At 40.7% G+C, this 21,587-nt stretch overlaps 1 protein-coding gene across 2 annotated transcripts in view; it reads left to right on the top strand.

The window, feature by feature from the left end:
- Nucleotides 1-20,728, top strand: part of pamr1 (peptidase domain containing associated with muscle regeneration 1) — a 32,526-nt gene extending 11,798 nt beyond the window's left edge. For both annotated transcript variants that reach the window (XM_035664254.1, XM_035664253.1), the window contains exons 2-14: nucleotides 6,896-7,072; nucleotides 8,099-8,224; nucleotides 8,815-8,929; nucleotides 11,604-11,821; nucleotides 12,630-12,737; nucleotides 15,340-15,510; nucleotides 15,636-15,827; nucleotides 16,060-16,941; nucleotides 17,024-17,200; nucleotides 17,723-17,789; nucleotides 17,933-18,162; nucleotides 19,301-19,659; nucleotides 19,738-20,728. In XM_035664254.1, coding sequence (XP_035520147.1) covers nucleotides 6,943-7,072; nucleotides 8,099-8,224; nucleotides 8,815-8,929; nucleotides 11,604-11,821; nucleotides 12,630-12,737; nucleotides 15,340-15,510; nucleotides 15,636-15,827; nucleotides 16,060-16,941; nucleotides 17,024-17,200; nucleotides 17,723-17,789; nucleotides 17,933-18,162; nucleotides 19,301-19,659; nucleotides 19,738-20,283 — 3,321 coding nt within the window. In that variant the 5' untranslated portion in view covers nucleotides 6,896-6,942 and the 3' untranslated portion in view covers nucleotides 20,284-20,728. The remainder of the gene's footprint in view (nucleotides 1-6,895; nucleotides 7,073-8,098; nucleotides 8,225-8,814; nucleotides 8,930-11,603; nucleotides 11,822-12,629; nucleotides 12,738-15,339; nucleotides 15,511-15,635; nucleotides 15,828-16,059; nucleotides 16,942-17,023; nucleotides 17,201-17,722; nucleotides 17,790-17,932; nucleotides 18,163-19,300; nucleotides 19,660-19,737) is intronic.
- Nucleotides 20,729-21,587: the final 859 nt, after the last annotated feature.

Raw genomic sequence — 21,587 nt, 5'->3', positions numbered from 1 at the left:
GTGGTGTAAGTTAAAGCCTTTTACAGAAGTGTGTGGGGGGGGGGGCAAAGAAAAACAGAACTGACAAGTTGGTGCAACCTTTGTCTTTACAACTCTTGTTTTGAAATACAGAGTGAGGGATTGTCGTGTGTTGGTTTGTTTATTGTCCCATTAAAAAGGGCTCTGTGATCTTCACACTCCTTTCTACGCAATTTTAGTTGTTCTTTGTGTGAAATGAAAGTGAGATTGTTTTTCTGCTCCTAAATAAAAAAGAAGCAACAGTTGGATGTGGCCACACATTCCTTGAGGTAAAGTGAGGCAGTTGGAGTCCTAATAGGGCTGTTGAATGTTGGCACTCGTTCCCTTTTGTGCAAGAACTTCTCTTTAATCGCTAAAAGTGTGTTGTGGGGAGCTCTCCCTGAGATTGAGATTGTCTCTGCCTGTTTACCCTGGGTGACCGCTTGAACTGCTGCAGGAAGACATGAGTCACGTTTGAGTCAATCACGCTCGCTGTGGTAATGTGTATACCATACACTGTCTCCAAGACTCCTAACCAAACCTCTGCCCTCTGTCTCATTCCTGTTCGCACGGTTACCACGCAGTAAAATAATACCTTTAATTTGTAATGTTGGTGAATGCGGCAGAGGACTGGGCAGAACGCAGCTGTGTGTGTTAAGAGAGTTCCCCTCTGGCAAGCTTACCTACATATGTTGCTGTCAGCTGAGTCACTCATTCTAAGCATGGCTTGTTTCATATTTGTGCATTATCAGCTAGTGATAGATGTTTTCTCTTAAGCAACCTAAAATAGTTTCCTTTTCTTTTTAAAGCAGAGCTGACATGTTTACATATAAAGCCTGACTTCTTGGTCTACTTACGTGTGTGTGTGTGTGTGTGTGTGCCTGTGTTTATGTCCATTTGTGCATGTTTTGGTGTTCCTGAGGCTGAGGCATTTTGATCTATATAAGGATTCCTGTTCAGGATCCTCCACCCACCTGAGTCCTGAGATGTCCTGTTCTTCTAACACACACTCCTTACAGTGTGTTTAGCTTGAGTCCACAGGGAAATTGTCAGGGCTACTGAATAGTGTGCTGTAGGAAACAAAGACTGAGGCTAGCATATGTAAAGATATTACATTGGAGAAAGGGAAATCTTGGCAAAGACAAGCAGAAAAATCCTGGCCTCTGATCGAACATTTAGAAAAATAGTGTGTCATATCAGACTCAAGAGTTCATTCCAAGTGTAGCAGCTAAATACTGAAAAACAAATGTGTACATATCAGACTTCTGTTTGACCTACATATTGGCGTGCATACATACCAATTCACCAAAGTGGATAATAGAGTGATAGGGCATTTCATTGGGTTTGTGGTTTCCTACCAGAGGGAAGTTTATTTAAAGCAATCTGCAGGATGACCACAGGGATCAGCGCATGGGATCGGACTACGTTAAGATACGCAGTGGCCACAGAGCTCCCCTGGGAGTTTCCCTGTTCCATGACAGCAAAATCACTCCAACCTCAAAATACCAGACAGCTGCAGTGGGCAGTAGGCAAAAGGAATTATACACTCGCACATACATGCACAGCAAGTGCACTCACAGCTGCCGTAAAAACAACTATTTTTCCATGATACATCAGCATGAAATAAGTCTAATTTTGTCAAGAGGAAACTATTTATTCAGTAGTGGATTTATATTGTAAAAGTGTTAGACTTTACAGGGAACTTTTCTGAGTTCTCACGTAATTATGGCAAGGAGCAAGTATGACATAATGATGTGGTGTTGTTGATCTTGATGCAAAGCAGCATTGTCAAATAAAACTCACACTGCCTGCATTGCTAGAAGCCATTAGGAGTAAGTGAACAAATATGCGTTTTATAATTTCGGTGAATTGAACATTTAAGCAACAAATCAACATTTTGGAAAATATGATTATTTGCTTTTTTGCTGAGATTTAGACAAAAAGATTGATACCAATCTCATGTCTGTCTGGTAAAAATATCAAATGCCAGTAAGCTTAGCTTAGCAGAAAGACTGGAAACAATGGGCAACAGCTAGCCTGGCACTTGGTTCACTCTCTACCAGGTCCGATACTGAGGCTCCCATTGTGTAAGTCTTCTTATCTAACTCACGCCACATTGTGTTGTGTTTGACAAGCATGTTGAACTCATCTTAAAGTTCTCGCTGGGCTCTGCTCAAGCCTTCTCTGCATTGTGCTCTTTAGCATTGTTTGTATTTAAAAATAGCTCAGATATGATAGCAGTGTGTAGCAAGACAAGACTAAAGTTGATAAGATACAGTTTCTGAGCAGTGAGCAAGAAAAAGACAAACTAGACAATAACTGCTGATAACATTTGGATATCAAATTAGAACTTAATTATAAGTTATCTGAGAGTCTGGGTGTGATGTGAACTGGGGCAAAAGTGGATGCTGATGCAAAATCAAATAAAAAGTCTGACTTTGGGTTTTACTCCCAGCTGAGTACAGAAAAAAATGATGGCACAGTTCTGGAGCTGATGCAGGTGAGTCACTTGTAAGGTCAAATTCAGCACCTGCAGCACATTTTGAATGCAGAGCACTGGTTTTCCAGGGCTTATAGAAGGGTTGTGTGTGTCTGTGAGCTTTATACTTGCATAGAATATATTTTTAAAGTAAGAAAAATGATTAAAAAATGTCCAAAATTTTTTTTTATACCTTGTTCTTGGCAGAAGTCAGGGTTGGCTATGGCTCAGGTTGCCAACAAGGCAGTGAGGTCAGATGCAGGGTCACAGGACTCACGTGAATTTCCACGACCACGTCTCTGTCCCTGTAATAATGATGTCAGTCTCTGGATCCACATCAAACGTGTGCAGCTGAGCCATGCCGGCTAACAGCCTGGACCTGCAGAGCTTCTGATTGGGTGGGAGTGCTTTATGACACATGCAGGTCTCCACCATGGCGACAGAGCGTCTGTTATGATGCCTGTATCACTGCTATTTTCATTTCTATGGCTTCTTTACATGCATGTTGAGAAGTACATTTATGAGCTCAACATCTGGAATGGAAGAAAAGCAGATACTTCTTACATAAGTCCAGAAAAGCCAAGCCAAACCCACACAAATATTTCTTAAACTGTGTTCCTGTGGCTTGTTGCCAGCATCTTCTCACACACGTCTACAGAACTAGTTATGTGTGTATCTTGAAAGTATGTATACACTATTACATATACCAAAACAAATTAATATCAGACAGGTTGGACGAAATGGAGAGCTAAAAAGAGAGACACAACAAGGAAACTTTATTATCAAATGAATTTCCTCCTACTTACGGTACCTCTCTGACAACTGTCAGCACTACTACTCTGTGATTAAATACACATTAGTCAGAGGCACACAGCACAACCACAATCTTCGGTTAAATTACGAGTCTGGAGAACAGAACATGATGATAACTGTAGTGAAATTTGCATGTTGATGCCAATGTTGTCACACATTCAAATATTTTTTCTCAGTTGCTGTATGCAAAAGCACTTGAATACAGCATTGTGTCAAACACGACTGAAAGTCATGCATGTACTTTGACAAATGCCAGTTTGCTTATAGGCTTTTCTCCTGTGCACATGCAGCTCCACACCTGTTCATTCCTTCCTGCTGTAAAACTCTATATGAAATTGTTACTGTCCAGTCTGTAGTTACCTGCAGGTGTTGAACTGGAAGCCATGCGGATGTGTTTTTACAAGGCAGTAAGCTTTATCGGTGAAATGAATAATTGTGACTTGCCGGGGCGCAAGCCAAAGCACAGTTATGTAAAACTGATCTTCAGTGTTGTAAATCAGTAAACACTTATTAAGGAGAGGGGATAGCCGTCCAGAAAAATAAAAATGCATTCCAACATGCGTCCAGCACTGGGGGAGAAACCTTGCAGTCACGCTTCAAAGGAAAACATAACAGTCTTATCAACAGAGCTGGAGGTCAGCAAACAGAATCCGTTCATAGCGAATAAACACTGAAAACACTGTTGCCTGTGTTTATTTGGCTGTAGGAGGAGCATTAAGAAAACAGCTTGTAGGAATGTGCAAACTAATCCCATCATGCATGCATGCTCTTTCATGTTACTGACAGAGACAGAAGATGAATTTCCTACTTAAACAAATAAACATCTATTCAATTCTTCTCTAAATCACGGTCCTCCCTGTAAGTGTCCTTAGGGCAGTTACAACCACAGGATGTCATTTCACTATCTGGACAAGACACACGGCAGTGATCCATGTAATGACATTACCAGGCCAGCTAATAAAGTTTTTTGACCCTTTCATGTTTATGTCCTATAAATCAGGGTTCACAGTCTCTCTGGCCAGCATCCTTTACGAACCTTAGGAAGCAGAAAAGCTGTCCCATAAGGTGAGGAGATGGTGTCAGCGCCTCTCAATCCCCATGTGTCCGGCATCATACCTTTTGAACGCTGTTTTCATCCAGCGCTATGATTCATTGTGAGGCAGCTAATGGTAGCGCTTTATAGACTAAATAGTCAAACAGGCCAGTAACACAGTCAACAGTGGCTTTAGTCCATTCTGTCTTGTTTAACAATATCCAGCCTTATGTAATGTCGGCCATATTGCAATCATAACAACACTCATCGTTGTTTGAAATGCAGTTGCTTCCAACTGCATTTTATCTATGTGAATAAAAGCAGTTTGGATGGACACCAGGTGTGCCAAAGTCAGGCTACTGTAATCAAGCAATTAGCAGCTTCAGTACTTCAATTTATCATGTAGTTTTTTTTTTTTTGGAGGTCTTTGGTGAAGTGCCAGATTGAAGGGGGAACTCCGCCAACCCAAAAAAGTGGTTCAAAGCAGTTTGTGTTTTCAGAAAGAGCTCTGTGAAATCTGCTAAACTGCCTCAAGATGATGTCACTTGAGTCAGCCCTGGTGGGGGCTGAGGACTACACGTTTGAAAATGAAACACATCTGGGGTTGGGGAGCTAGAAAGAAATGAGCTTACCAGACCTCCGTAGCCGGCTCATCATCGAGGCTTGAGGCTAGCAGCTTGATGCTACATTAGCTGCTATTGGCAAAACGCACCCAAATCACCGACTGAACTGTTTATAGGGGAAGAAGAATATCCATCACAAGTCTGACAATGTTATAGTGGAGTACTCTTTTAAAACAACGGGCTAGACTTTTTGAATGTATTTTGAATTAATTCAACCAAAATATATCATGGACAATAACAGTAGACTGTGTCAGAACAAGTTTTTACTTGCTGTGCCATTGTCATAGTGCATATTTGTACCTGACTCACAGTACAGTGCATAATCCCACTCTTTGTAAAGTGTCTTCTTCTTGTCTCAACAGACATCTCTCTAAACACATGGGCCATGCCCATGCCATGGATGTTTGTGGTTCTCACACTTGGTCAAAAGAAGTCCAAAGAAATGACAAACTGATCTGAAATTATAAGCTTTTCTGTTTTTGTCTCATGGAGGCAGACCGAGCTAAACAAAGAAGACAATGCAAGAATGCTAGCTTTGATTTGCTTAAAAACAAAGCTTAGGGGTTGTACGTTTACATTGCTTTTTACCACATGAAATCACTACTGTTACAGCATGGGCATTGTGTAAGGGACTGGCGTGGACAGGCGCCATGGTCCAAAAACATTTGAATGACATTAAATCACAGTCATGAGATCTATCACATGTTGTTACTGGCTTGCTGAAAATGCTTTTCAGGTTAATACACAAATCCAGCTGAGCTCATGCTATCAAAACAATATATTTTTTTTAAGAACAGACAGGAATCATAAAACAGCCTACACAGCAGCTTTATGAAGCACAGACTCTGTCCTCAAATCTGCACTAAAGTTGACCTAGTGGCATTGCACAACCTACTTTCTGTTTGATTAATATCAGTGTGTAAGTCATACCTCACCGTGTCTTCTTGGAGAAATAGCTGAGGAGAAGGCCAGGCTGGACTGAAATACAATTTATGATATCATTAATGTGGAAGGGCAGCAGGGACGACTCACAGCATTCCAAGACATCTGCGCTTCTCCTCTCTTGTTGACCGTCTGCAAACAACCACTTTTGTGTGCCAGTGTATTTCTGTGTCATGGATTCTTTGTCTCACAAATCTCATATAAACAACAAATAGTGTGCAACTATGGCTTTACAAATCGAACGGGTATGTGTGTCTGTTTTTAGGTGGGAAAGTTTCAGGAAGACTAAATGGTGGGGTTGAGGGCAGAGACATTGTGATCGCAGGGCTGGGAGGAGGGTACCTACAAAATGCTGCACTGACATTGTGCCAAGTTTAAAGTGCAGCTTCTGTTAGTTCTCCGTCCACATCTGCCACAAGAGAATTTCCACTTGTCTGTTTCAGCTTTTAAATCCACTGTTACATAATCATAACTACTTGTGCTCAAAGGTCCTTGAATCACTGCTTCCAATCCAATTAAACATTGCATTTATTGAGTAAAAACTTTAGAAAGAAAATACGTGTTTACACTCTGCTTCATAAATCACTTTCTGATTAATGATTTGATTCTGTTTTTTACCATGACTTTTCCCTTGTGGCATGTTGTCTGATGTAATATACAGAGGAGGTTAACTACTGAGAGACTTGCGGTCCCCTTTAAAAAGAGCTTGCAACCATATGGCAGTGGAAATAACCATAGAGCCAGTGCAGAGCAGCAGCTCAGATAAACACTGCACTCACCAGAATCCTTCCACTGCTGCTCAGGGTTCTGCTGACCATAACCCACGTTTGCTTTCATTTTCCCACAAGGCCAGTCATTACATTTGTCATATTTTCTCCATGTTTGACTCATCTTCCCCTTTATTTCTGTACACGTATGAAACAATGGTTACATAAACAAATGTTTCCTGCTTGCTTGTATGAGTGTTTTTCTGCTGAATTGCTGACCCTGACGTATTGTCTTGTTTAGATTACAGGTATTTGTACAACCACTGCCCGGGCCCAGAGTGGAACGTTATGTGCAGAGGCTGCTGTGAGTATGATGTGATCCGCTGTAAATGCCCCCTGCAGGGGACTCCAGTGGGCTACGCAGTGCCCTGCTGCCGCAATGCCATCAACGAATGTGACCCCTGCATCATCCATCCAGGTAGAACCTCTGCAAATATTCATATTTGAATGAGTGCTTCAAACTTTATTATCTTTTACAGAAAAAAAAAGTTGGCAAAACTTCGCATTCTCTTTATAACATATATATATATCTGTTGATTCTAGTCCCATGAATCTCCATCCTTGAAATTGGTCTTTCTTCAATATCGGCAAGACCAAGTCTATCAACTGCACAGCTGCACAGCTGTTTACATTGTAGCATATATTGTATATTACATTGTCAAACAGTATGACAGAAAGCCTAAAAATAATTTGTGTCTAATCTAATTTGTTTTCAGGCCAATTTCACGTTGGCTTCTTCTCTTGACTTACTGGCAGAATGCATTTGAACAAGTGGAGCAGCGAATGATCACATTTGGAACTTTAATTTGTGAATGAAATGGGTGTAAACCTGTCTATATTTATACTCAGAGATGAGCACATCACTGTCTGTTAGTGAGAAATACAGGCGCGTATATACGTGAGAATGTAATCACTTGGGGTTGTCTGCACACATGTGCTGCAGCTCAGGCCTCCAAACTCTTGCTTTCTTCAGGTTATTTTCCTACATGCCATCCGCTTAAAGAAGTATGTCATGTTTTCTTCACAGCTTGAATGTACTCATGTTTTCCTTTTATGGGGAAGAAACAGATGTTCAGAATTTAGGATACATGTACTTTACACTTACTGTTAAAAACGTGTCCCCCATTGGACAGAGCAGTCTCTTAAGTGAAAATCCATCCATGTATACTCCCAGGAACCCATTTTCTTCATTTATATTTCAGGAAGCAGCAATACCGTATGTTTGTACATTCTGTTGTAGTGAAAGATGAGCTTAATGAGTTTAGCAGTTGATTAAAAAGGAAACATGGCAAGGGTCTGATGAAGGTGTGTGACATGGCTCATGCTTTTTTGGTTCCCAGTTCTGACAAACAATAACGGCACTTTTGAAAGAAACCATGTCAATTGTGTGTATCGTTTGTATACTGTTTTACTGCATGTATGCTTCTGGCTCTTTTTCTTTCAGGTTGCAGTATATTTGAGAACTGTAAGCGCTGCAACAATGGGACATGGGGCCCCAGGGATAACTTCTTCATTAATGGCAAATACTGTGCTGAGTGTCGGCCTGGCTGGTCTGGTGGAGACTGCATGAGTAAGTGCCTTCATACTCCCAATTAGCAGATTCTACATGGCTTTACTACATACTGGATGTGTATACGTGTAATTATAAGTGAAATGAATACAATATACTGTGTGTTTTTTTCCTTTCCTGCTGATTTTTCTTCATCTGGGACAACTATTCCAACTTGGAAGGATGCCATATGCCCAAAAGATTTTCCATGAGGAGCTGAATGACAAGTCAGAGTCAACATTCGGGAATCCCATAAAACAATTTAATATGTAACATTTGGACACTGACTGGAGCTTTCTCGATATTCAATACTCTCCCAAGGGGGCACAACAAGCATACATTTAATTAAAAGCTGAATCTGGAATGGTTGCAGAATGACTTTGTTAGCCCTCTGCATATTTATGCTTCTTTATGTTGTTGAGCACAACATGTTTTACAGTGGGTTTGGAAACGCAAATGTAATTGCTTCTGGTTTGAATGATAACCAGAGCAGCTGAATGTAGACCCTCAAAATAATAATTATGCTGTAATTAGCAGCTGCTGGAATTTAAATAGCACCGCACTTTCTGCAGAACTTTCCAAAATTGATTTCATTCCCATGTGTTTTTCAGAGTGTGGGGGAGTGATCCGTAAACGGCAGGGCCATTTGGTGCTGGAGAGTTACCCCAACAATGCTCGGTGTGAGTGGACCATACAGGTGGACCGTCCCTTTACCATAGACCTCAGGTAAGACCTGTAGTTTAATTTGTCTATTACAAAGCATAATGGGTAAAACCACAGGCTATATTGTGTTTCTACTGCATCTGCTGCCATTTTAAACAAGATTAAGAGTCTACAACCATGCCAATTGCTCTGTGAGATAATGTATACTTTGTGCTTAGTGCTAATGTTAGCATGCTAGCATTAGCACTAAGCACCAAGTACAGCTAAGGCTGATGGGAATGTCATTAGATTTTAGGTATTTTGTGATAAACCAAAGAATTGGACACTGGACCACAAACGTCTCTACAAAATTCCATGGAAAGTAATTGATGAGGTATTTCAGTTTGGACCAAAGGTGACAAACAGACATTACCATCCCTAGAGTCGATCACGCCATGTGTATTTTCAGAGACAGTGCCCTAGTTATTCAGAATAATTTTCATTGGAACTACTTTCAACTAAAGGATCATTCTAAAACCATGCAGAACTCCATCAGGTTGTATAGACTTACAAAAGAATGTATGTCTGTTAGAAACCGAAGAATGTTGCAAACCTTTGTGTCAATAAAGTTAAAATCAACACAGTTTCATCTGGCATTAAAGCGTAGTTTTTGAGATCTTCATTGCCCATCTGTAATAGTTATTAATGGCTGGCCTGCTTAAGTCAAATTTCCACTCAGTTCAGATATTTCTGCAAGATGTATGGACGGATGGCAAGTCTACAGCAAAGTTTGGAAACCACAACATCCCCTTTTTTTCAGGAAGGTTATTACTTTTCAGTCCTGTGATAACTTTCTATTTCTGTCATTTTCTCCATTACGCACACAGCACTTTACAGGCGTGCATTTGTGCAGGGTTTTAGCAGAAAAAAAGCTCCATACAGTTAGATACAAGCTCAGCATGCAGTGCATACAGTAATGGTTTATTGTGTGCATAAAATACATTTAATGATTCCAAGTATTTTTTCTGCAATGTATAAAAGCTTTTCATTAAACTAAACTATGGTGAACTGTGAGACTGCCAGGTTGTATCAATTCTGTGATGACAAACATCAACATAGAGATTACTAATATTTATGTTATATTTTTCTGTCCTTTCTGACACAAATCCCCAAAAACCCTAAATGACAAAGAGCTGCTGTGCTCAGAGATAGACTAATGGAAAGTTATATGTCTGTGCCTAAATGACTGGGGAATTACTGGCAGGGTTTTACTGTATTTCTCTATCTTTAACTGCAATACAGTCACATCACAGGCAACATATTTACTGAATTACAACTGGCATTAATTGTTGGGAGCTGCTGCAGGCTAATATTTCTGTGTATCTCATTAGTCTAAGCTTCCGTGACCCAAGGGATTGTGATAAAGGGTCAAATTAAAGCATTTGGGAGCCTGCCAGTGTCTTGTATAAAGTTCATCAGTCCTTCATGTCAGTTCTAATGTAAGGCCAAGGAGATTACATCTGATCACCAGGAATGGGAAAGGAGACTCCTTTGTGTTTTTCCTTATCCAGCTGGCAGTCTTCTCAATGTCACACTCTGACTGCAACTGAACCCAAACAGCTCATGAATTGAAAGTGTATTTAGATTTCTCCAAACAGTTATTATACTCACTTAAATTCACATTTAAACTGGCCCTGAAGCTACTCCTTCTGGATGTCCTGACTTCTAGAAATTTCATACCCGTAATCACCAGTCCTACTACTTGTTTTGGAAATAATGTTGTGCAATCGACATGTTTATTCAGCATTCATGGATATATTTTATAGACATTTAACAACTTCTGGTCTGAAATAACAAGATGTTTATTTAGACTGGGATGGATAATACTGTTTATCAGCAGTAATTATAGCCAGTTACATGAATGTTATGGCATTTGTATGTGCACTTAAAACTGTTAAATAGGCTCATGAGTGTAAACAATACATTATATATCAGATATGATGGTTATATCATTCTACAGATGTCTCTAAAACCTGCCAAAGCCACTAAGCCAAAGATTGGCATCTGTTTGTTTTAGGTGTGTTGCTGTGCCAACTGTTTTATTGTTGCTGTCAAGCATCAACAATTATTGTACTTTATTTTGAATTTCCTTCTAACTCATGTAATATCAGTACAAATGGAGCATAAAGTAATGACTTAGTCCTACTTGCCTATACCTGTCTTAGTCATGATCTCAGGTTACCTTTTTTCCTTGAATCTTTACTGCTGCACACAGTTTAACTGCCACTAATCTTTGTTACACAAACACAAAATAAAGCAACATAAATCTAAATCTTTAACTGCCGCGGTGCCTGGTTAAAATGAGACAAATTTCACACACCATTAAGAGTAAGTAATAGTAGGGCAAATCGCCTTCAGCAGCTGTTAATGTATTCAGTAGCTATCATTACTGTTCATTACTTGTTTGCTGGCTGAAGATTTTAAAGCATCAGTACTGTGATGCCAGCTGGTGGCACTGCCAGGGAACACAGGTGCTCTCATAATCCAGGAAAACATTGCTACAGCAGGACCACAACAGAAACTACTAAATGCAGTCAAATTGCTTCATGCTCCATCGTCTCCATAAAGTGTATCAAGGTGTATGGATAACGGTAAAAATAATAGCCATTGATGGATATTCTAGTTTGTTAGATTATTTGTCAAACTTGTATTTTGTTGATTTGACATTCATCTTTTATACTCATCCTCGTATTAACAGGTTCATGATGCTGAGTCTGGAGTTTCACCAGTCTTGCCGTTATGACTATGTGGAGGTTCGAGATGGCGACAGCATAAACTCACGTGTTATTGGTCGATTCTGCGGGAACAGCAGACCTGCCCCAGTCCAGAGCTCTGGCAACAGTCTGCACATACTCTTTGTGTCTGATGGCTACAAGAACTTTGACGGATTCTTTGCCACTTTCCAGGAGAGCTCAGGCAGGTCAAACACCAGTGTCATTTATCAGCAAAAGAAAAATAATGCTGCTACTACTATTTATATGTATTTATTACTAATAATAAATTACTTGCATCCTTTAGAGGACCTTTGGTGACATAATGCATTCCCTACCCCAAATCCTAAGCCCTTACACTCAACACAGCCAGAGGGTAATTTTATCATTAAAACCAAGCCCTAGTCCAAAAACAGTTCCCAATAAGAGTGTGACCTTACACAGTAAATAAAAAGTAATTTGAGGTAAGTCATACTCAATGAACAAAGGCTCTCTTTAGAGTCATGGCCCAATGCAAATGCAAATGCAAACAAAAAAAGAATTTTCCATGGCACCCAGAGTCCAGTGTGTAATAAAAAGCCTCTAACAGTGCATGACTGACACCTACACGCAAAAGCAAAAGCCTTCCTCAGGGTATTGAGCATGCTAACAGCCCGTTGAAAAAGTGAGGACCGACCAAAATGTCTTTACGTTCCAGAAATGTCCTCATTCTCAAGGTCTCAAACTCAGAAGCAGACACACACACACACACACACACACACACACACACATACACACACACACATAATTTACCAGCAGCTAAGCCAGATCTAGTAAAAGTCAACAGAGGCTTTCTGTGTAGAAATGCCCACACACACATTCAGAAATGGAAAGTAACAATGACATTTAAATGGTGCCAGCTTTGAAATGAATCCCTTGATGTAGCCTTCTGGCATACAGATTGTATTATTACACTGCAAATAAATACAACATTTCTTCTTGTACCCTAATTTCACACACTTGTATGTTTACAGCTTGCAGCTCCTCTCCTTGCCTGCATGATGGGACTTGTATCCTGGACAGTTCTTACACTTACCACTGTGCCTGTCTGGCTGGCTACACAGGCAAGAGATGTGAAAATGGTGAGTCTGTAACATAACTGAAGCTTCTACAATATGATCATGCTTGAAAAATGCTGATATTTTATGTTGTTTGGGGGATGGACGTGGGGAAAAAAAAAAAATGCCTGTAGGTGGTAATCACAGGGAAAAATAAAGCAGTCTTTATGGCATTCTGTAGGCATGACATGAATTTTCCATCTCTCGCCGTATCCAAAAGACATTTCTTACTGTACTGACGATTACGATATCTCAGAGTTATTTCATAATTAATAACTTTTATCTGAAATCAGACACACCTAGTTACGAAAATTTTTCCTGAGAAATTACTTCTTTCTGCAAACCTTTTTTTGTTGTTGTTGCTGCCCAGAGGCAGGCAGTGATTCACTGTCACATGGGAGAGGTCTGTGGTTTGGACTAGGTTCAGGCCAGCTGCCTTCCCCATCCGTGCAGTCCCATCTATGGTTTTGGTCAGTCAGCTTTTCTACAACTATAAAATAAGTTTCAGCAGATGGGCTGCAATTCCAAATGACAACCTACTATGTTTGCATGAAAATAAGCAGCATTGAACAAACTAATGCATTACTCATACTGTGCTGGGGACATAGGAGGAAAAATATGGGTAAAGAAATTAAAAGGGAAAATGTGCCAACAAAGTATATGGATAATCAAGAATGAAGACAAGAAAAAAAATAGTTTCTTAGGGTTTGGTAATGTCAACAAACCATTCTGGTTTCCGAAGAAACCCACGATATGCCACCTTAAATCTGTGTGGTTATTTTCCACCAACACACTGGCAGAGCTCAATTTCGTCATGTGGGGTACTGCTCAATCCAGGTGTGGTTAGCCTTCAAGGTCTTTTATTTATGGGTGTCTGAACCCTAAGTTGTGTTTTTACACCCAATACACGTCCCTTAAGATCCCGCAGAAACAGACTTCCTGAACCCCACTCACTTTTTTAGTGTCTTTTTCAGGGCTAAATTTAAGTCTATAAAACTAACTGTGAAACAATTCTACTTCTGTAACATAAGTCAGCTTTTCCATTGGAGGAGACACCCATAAAAAAACCTAGAGTTTCATTCCACACATTGTGCATTCATCTGTATTCCCATGAGGATTCCTCAGCTGTTAATTTTAATGAAAGAGAGCTGGAATAACGCTAATGTGTGACATTTTGTAGAGGAAATGTAGTCTACATTTCTGCCCTGGAGTCAGATGGAGAATTTTAAGTATGAACCTGACATCAGCTGTATTTTACATCTCCAATAATCAACCTGTCATAAGCCTGAGCTAAAACTCATTCTGTATGAGAGAATCTTGACACGTTATCGTATAAACTCAAGATGGTAAAATGATTTCTCTCCACTTTTCTTTTCTCTCTCTGGCACAGTTGAATGTATTCTTCAGTTTAATCTGTTTTTGAGTGCAGTGTTCAACATAGTTTCCAAGGCGTTAATGAAAGGAATGATGATTTACTTACAGTATGTGTCGCCAGTTATGGTATGTTAGCATTCCACCCTAATGACCCCAGACTCATTTCATTATGTCTGTAGACAAAATCTGACATGAAGAAGGGTCATTAAAGCTCAATATAACAATGCAAACCGCACCTCAGGATGCTTTAACTTTTTAAAAAGCATATTCAAAGGAGGTCAACTACAGTTTACTTTTCCACTTTTGGATGGCCAACAGCATTCTCCATCCCCTAAGGGACTAAAGGTTGAAAATGCCGTAAGGCAAAAACGCCCAGATTATAGGGAGGGTTCTTTGGTTTGCAGCTATAAAACCACAGACAGTGCATTTCATGGATCTAACCCAACTTAAAGTCAACACCACAAAAAAACTCCTGAGGGATCATCTCATAGAGAGTGCTGTAATGGTATGATAAAGTCAGTGTTAACATGTGTGTTTGAATTTTTGTGAACTCAGTTGTGGGTGGTGTAGTCCTGAACCACAACATCTGTGTGCACATTTTGCAGTTTCCCTTTAAGATAGAAGCAGATACTGTAAGCACAGAGAAACAGCACATCATAAAATGCTAAAAGAATTACACAATAATTTCCTTATTTATGACATAGATACTTTTATTTTGCACAGTATTCCACCACGTTGTTACCAATCTCTACTACGCCACTTTATAAAATCCACTTTTACAATACTGGAAAATTGAACAGTTTGACTAAAGCTCTTTTATTGCGTCTATTTCTTCCTCATTTACAAGCCATGTGTTAAAGTCTTGCTGTGAACTGTGCACACTTTACCATGATGGGTGAAATTATTCTTTAATGGGCCTCTTGGTAGCAGGCTATGCTTTTAAAGCTCTGGACATTTTTAAATTAAGAGTAATGAGTCTGAGAGCTGAAATTTTGTTTTGTGGGCTACCTGTCTGACCTGCAAACACCAGAAGGCAATTAACTCACTGAGTCTATTTGTGTGGTCTTTTTCAGCAGGAAGGTGCAATAAACTAATGTTGTTTTAATGTTGCATTCAGTGATGAATGCTAGAGAGATACTTCCTAAATCCCTTTTACATCTTCATTTCGATGCCCTAGCTTTCAGTTATGAAACAGGAAAATAAGACAACATGTGTTCATGAATAAAATATGCATGCCTGTATTTCCACTCAGTGGTGGGTTGCCACAGGCCTCCAGTGCCCACCCATGGATCCACAGAGGGTTTGTTTCATCACTCAGGGGCACGCATCACTTTCCGTTGTGATCCTGGCTTTGAGCTGCGGGGGTTTCGTTCTGCCATCTGCCTGAGTGATGGAACATGGAGTGCGCCTGCCCCAGAGTGTGGTAAGATAATTAAAATTTAGGATCTGGGAAAGTACTATGTGTGTCCTTTGCTTGTCTCTGAATGCCATGTATACTGCCCCATGGTGCAGATTGTGAAAAAACTTTATTTTCTTTCCTCTCTCCAGTACCAGTGGAAAGAGTATGTACTTTACCACCCAAGCCAACACATGGTGACCACTTCTTGGTTTATGGGCCCAATGATGTCCTCATTGCTCTACAGTACCTTTGCCACCAGCCCTTTGAGCTCAATGGGAACTCCCAGAGAACCTGCCTCCCTAACAACACCTGGAGTGGGACTCCTCCTGTTTGCACCCAAGGTCAGAAAAAGTGTCTTAAATAATGGGGATTAGAGATTAGAAGGATGAGTCAGTACAAATAGAGCACAAGGACATGCAGTTCATTTTACTTTATTTTTATAAGGATAATGAATGAGATGAGTCAGTGCCTAGAGCCATTCAGCATGACGAGACAACTTTGAACAAAAGGATTTGTAATCACTTGCTAACAGACACTTCAGTAATGATCTTTCTTTTTGTTTTCTATCCACAGTGAATAATACTCTCACTGAAGCAGAAAAGGACAAAGACAAGGCAAAAGAGACTGAAACATATACATACAGTGACAAAGATATCAGCAAAACAAAAGAGAAAGGTCAAGAGAACACAGCTAGAAAAAAAGAAAGTGCTGGAGGGGAAGATATAAACACTGGGCACAAGAACACAACAGCAGTCGACAGAGAAGATAAATATACTGGTACCATTCCAGAGAAAACTGCGGCTGAGGGTGGGAATGAAGGAGAGCCAGAGGGAAAAAATACTGGGTCAGAGAACCCCACTGGAGGCAGCAAAGACAAAGTGGATAGTAAAGGCCCAGACAACAGCCTGAATACAGTTGAAAAGAAAGAACCTGAGGTAGCAAAGCCACCAGAGAAAACAGAAGGCAGCCCAGACACAAACTTAGAGACTGGAAAAACCGATATCACAGAAATTGTTGTGATAAAAGACAAAGGACAAGAAGAGAAGGAAAGGAAAGAGGAGCAGGTGAATGGAAAAAAAGATCCAGATAAAGTCGGCCCTAATGATACCAAGCTGAGGACGATCATAGCTGAGGGTGAAAACACAGTGGAGATATTTAAAGTGGAAATTTCAAAAAATGACACAGTCATGTATGATACAAAGGATGCAAAGAAAGAAAATAATAGTATAGATTCTCCAGAGCCGGGGAGGAAAATCATTCCTACTAGAGTCAACAATACACAGTACACCATGTACAGAGCGGGAGGTGAGGAAAGTGGGAAACCAAAGGAAAAACCAACAATTAAAGAGGACAAGACAGAGAAGGATCCTGCTGAAAAAACAAAGGAGGAGCTGGAGAAGGAAAGGGAGGAGAAAGAAAAAGAAAAGGAGAAAGAAGCCAACCAAAGCTTTGCCGGTAAGAGAGAAAAATAACAATGAATATCATCCCCTTCAGCTAGGCCTCCAACCTCACCTACTGTTTGTTCTCTCTCCTGCAGAGAAAAGCTGCCCGCCTCTCCCTCGCCTCTACCATGGCTACCATCGTCTTGTGCCTGGGGTAGAGCCTGAAACAGTGGAGTTCTTCTGTAACCACTCCTATGCTCTCAGTGGCGATACCCGACGTACCTGCCAGCCAGATGGTACCTGGAGTGGCAAACAGCCGCTCTGTGTCAGAGGTACTGTCATCTCTTTAGTCACTGTTATTAATTCGTTTAATTACTGATGCTGATGTTAGTTGTCTGTGGAAGGTGTACATTTCTGTATGCATGTACATACAGCATTTCTCGCGGTTACTATATTGATAAGTAGTTACCACTTTCTAATAAGAAATGCCATCTAAAGGGTTTTACTACAAACATATAGTGCTGTAGAGTTTTATTAGAAAATGAGTAAGAGGCATGGGTTTTTTGCTTTGGATCAGGCCAATAGCTTGTAGATATAAAGGCTAGTAAGTAATTGCTGTAAAATGCTAAATGCGAAACAACTGCTAAGATTAAATGCTAGTGGGTAAAGGATTCTTGCAGTGCAATAATCCATCAGTCTAGAGCTGTCATTGTTAATTAGCTCTTAATGGAATTTGGTCTGGATCTGGAGCTCTTTGCCAAAAGGAAAGTGTTCAAAGTGTCCACTGGCTGGACTTTCCTGATGATTTAATAAGTTAGGTGTGTGTGTGTGTGTGTGTGTGTGTGTGTTTGCAGCATGTCGGGAGCCCAAAGTATCAGAGCTGGTTAAACAAAGAGTCCTGCCACCACAGGCACCATTCAGGTATTTTTACCAATGTATTTTGTATAGTAGTAATAGTAACTTTTATGCCATACAGTACATTTTTTCTGCACTCCTGTTCAAAAGCTTTTACTTATCCTTTTACTGTATGTCTACACACCATTGGCCTCTTCTTCTCACCACAGAAAGACACCTGTGCACAAGCTCTACTCCTCTGGGCTGGGCCGACAGCTCCAGTCTGACAGCACCACCAAAGGCCCACCAGTGCTTTCCCACTTGCCCCAGGGCTTCCACCACCTCTACACACATATAGAGTATGAGTGTGCCTCTACGTTCTACCAACACTCCGGCAGTTCTCGCCGCACTTGCTTGAAGACTGGGAAATGGAGCGGGCGTCATGTGTCCTGTTCACCAGGTGATGGCAGTATAGGACCATTAGTTGTCTGACCACAGGAAATAACCACCAGAACACAAATACTGACACACATTTTAACACAGTGATTTGCACCCACACATGAACAATGATATCTGAAACAAGTTATTATGTGATCATTTAGACATGGTGTCTTGACAGACTTTTATCTAATAGTCCAAATTGCTGACATTCAGCAATACATTGCCAGCTTTTTCATCCATCTCTTTGGCATTCCTGCCAGCTGTAGTCCTCTCATGACATTTACTGCGGAGCCGTGAGATAGATACTTGGGAGTTTAAAAGATCAGCATCTTTGATTAAACAGTTTCTTCCAGGCTGTAATTAAAGCAACAGGAAGATTTGGTATTTGTTGCTATTTGGCGCCCCCCGTTTGCAATACCACTGTTGTAAATATGGACAGCTGTACACGTGCATTTGTTATGATTACATTGCTTATGATCAAAAACTAGCGAGTTAACAGCTTTGCTAACACTAATCACTATGTGTAGCAATCACAAATCTGACTGTTATTCATGAATAGCCTACCTTAATACAAACCTGGAAAGGTATTGGTTCTGTGAGCTGTGTTCTCCACATATCTATATAGTAACAATGTCAACAGGTACTGGAGATTGATTGATTTTTTAGGGTGCTGGTCGCAATATTGTGGAACAAAGTAGCAAAAGCACCTCGGAAATCTAAAAACGTATGCCTAAAATCTATGTCTTAAGTCTGATTATGTATTACTCATTTGATGACATCAGGAATGAGATGTTTAAATCCCCTGTTGTGCATTGTTTGAACATTGGTAAGTGAAACAGGCTCTAAGCCTAATGCACTAAGGATTCTTTCATGAGTTAGGGGCTCTCACATTTCACAAGACTGTGGGGCTTTTGGGTATTTTATATGTTGCTTCATCTCTGCCACTGCTTTGCATTTTTGGCAAACAATCTTTACAACCTGATGTGTCTGTTTAAAATAAAAGCTCTCCGAAGGGAAGGACGATTCAAAGACAGCACTAAGTGTTGACTCAGTCTCAATGTAAGTCTAATTTTTTCCTGTATTCTTTTTCCCTCCCCTCCTCTTGATTATTGTCTCTCCCTCTCTGTCCTCTCATCCTGTCACCTCCTTTTTGGCAGTGTGTGGGAAGCATCCAACCTTTGACCCAGAGAGGCCGGCAGAGACTCACTGGCCTTGGCTGGCAGCCATCTATCGCCGCTCCACCAACGGAGCTCAGACAAAGGTGACCAAGGCAGACAGCCAGGCAGGGTCCCTGAAGAGCAACGATGGAGCAGGAACTGGCAACCACGACCAGGCTTCTGACTGGCAACTAGTGTGCAGCGGGGCTCTGGTGAACCAAAGAAGTGTGGTTGTTGCAGCTCACTGTGTGACAGAGCTGGGGAAGGTGTATCCCCTGGATGCAGCCAAGATCAAGGTGGTGGTAGGGAAGCACTACCGTGATGACCACAGGGACAGTAAAGGTCTTCAGCACCTGAGGGTAAGCTATTGGAGATATATGTATCTCTTGATCCTTTTCAACCAGGCCACACATTAACTCCTTCTCTTTCTCCTTCAGGTGGCCTCCATTGCTGTTCATGCAAACTACGACCCCTATATTCTCGACTCTGATATGGCTGTGGTCAAGTTACTGGACAAAGCAAGGATCGGAGAGAAGGTCCTGCCCCTCTGCCTCTCAGACAGTCAGGGAGAAGAGGTGACCTCTGGACAGGGACTTGTGATGGGCTGGTCTCCGCTGCCCGATTTAAATTTAGGTCGCGATGAAAGGGCAAGGGTTGGGCTTGTTCACCTTGCCGATATAGTCCCATGTGAGCAGCAGTATGCGCGTAACGGCGTGCCAGTCAGCGTCACAGACAACATGCTCTGTGCAAGCCAGAAGCCTGACTATGGACCCTCTAACATATGTCCCTCTGACACTGGGGGAATACTTGTCCTCCCTGCTCTCTCTGAGAGCCAAGTCGGTAACAACCGTAAGCCATCTCTGTGGAGACTCCTGGGACTGGTAAGCTTTGGTTATGACCAAGGGGAGTGTGATCCTGACCTCTACACAGTCTATACACATGTAGCCAACTTCAAAGACTGGATAGAGAGCAATATGAAATAAAAATCCTACTGTCTGACTCTTGCCCCCCGCCCCATGCTTCTAAAATATTTAAAGTCAGTCTATTCATCCTCTCTAATTTTTTTTTTCCTGGTCTCATGCACAAGGGCATTTTCTAACTCAATGCAGATGCACTGGAAACACTGGACAACACAGTGCTCTAACTGAGGGGGGTGCTAACACATTGGATGTGCAGGGCAGCAACCTTTCATCAGAAGACTTCAGTATTCAGGTCCCTCAATCTGAGGTTACAGACTTGAAAATGACCAGAAAACCATTTCAAGCCTCTGGCCTGATCATGGTTTTTATTGTACTCATTGGTATGTATATATGTTGTAATGTACTGAATTATTCTATCAATTCATATGACGAAAGAGATGTACATATTGTATTGAAAGACAGAAAAATCATGACGTTTTTAATTAAAGCAAATGTAGGTGTGGGAAAACTTGTCAGAGTGTGATTATTTTTCACCATTGTGTAATATAATCTACAGTCTAAGTACAGATTTAAATCATAATATTGAGATGATGTAAAAAGGAACACCTTATATTTCCTCTATGAAGCACAAGCCCACAGCTTGTGCTTTGAAGCAAATGAATCCAGGTCAGTGCAGCACCATTTTAACAACCATAAACGGAGCCTGTTATTCACAGATCAGTTCCCTCTTCTGTGCTCAAATTAAATCAATTACTTCCATTCTGACCTTCCTCCATTATTCAGAAGTGAGTTTACATAGATAGACGAGCTGCAGCCTATATCAACTTCCAAAAGGGGGCAATAAAGAATACACTATTATCACTCTATGCTCAGGACATACTGTCAATGGTTCAGAAGCATCATCAGAGGAGCCTGGCTCTGTCTTAATTTGGTAATAACTTAAGTTACGAGCTGCTTTACATTTCAACATTTTATCTTTACAAACCATAACAGGACAGGTAACATCAGGTAATTAGAAGTACAAACATGAAATCAAATATAACTCAATACAATAAAACAAGATGAAATAAAATTAAATTAAATTCACAAAAACGGACCATGGACTGATATTAATAAAATTAAGTTCTTTTTAACAGATGTGATGTGAAAGATAAAGAATCTGCAAGCCTCCTTGCCTGACCATCTGAGGCTGTGCACAGGCTCATAGGGGATAGAAAAATCAGTATATCCAAAATTTTATATATATTATATTCAATAAAACATATGTCCTCTTACCTATTAAGTGGTTTTGGTGAGTGTGTTAGCAAACAGTAACCTATTTACATGTTACATGTTGTCATGACTAGTGGATATCCTCCTTCTGCCCA

Source organism: Morone saxatilis, unplaced genomic scaffold, assembly GCF_004916995.1.
Source record: "Morone saxatilis isolate NCDOM2014 unplaced genomic scaffold, NCSU_SB_2.0 Contig2, whole genome shotgun sequence".
Lineage (NCBI taxonomy): Eukaryota > Metazoa > Chordata > Actinopteri > Moronidae > Morone > Morone saxatilis.
The sequence above is the reverse complement of the archived record's forward strand: the minus strand, read 5'-3'. Positions and strand labels throughout refer to the sequence as shown.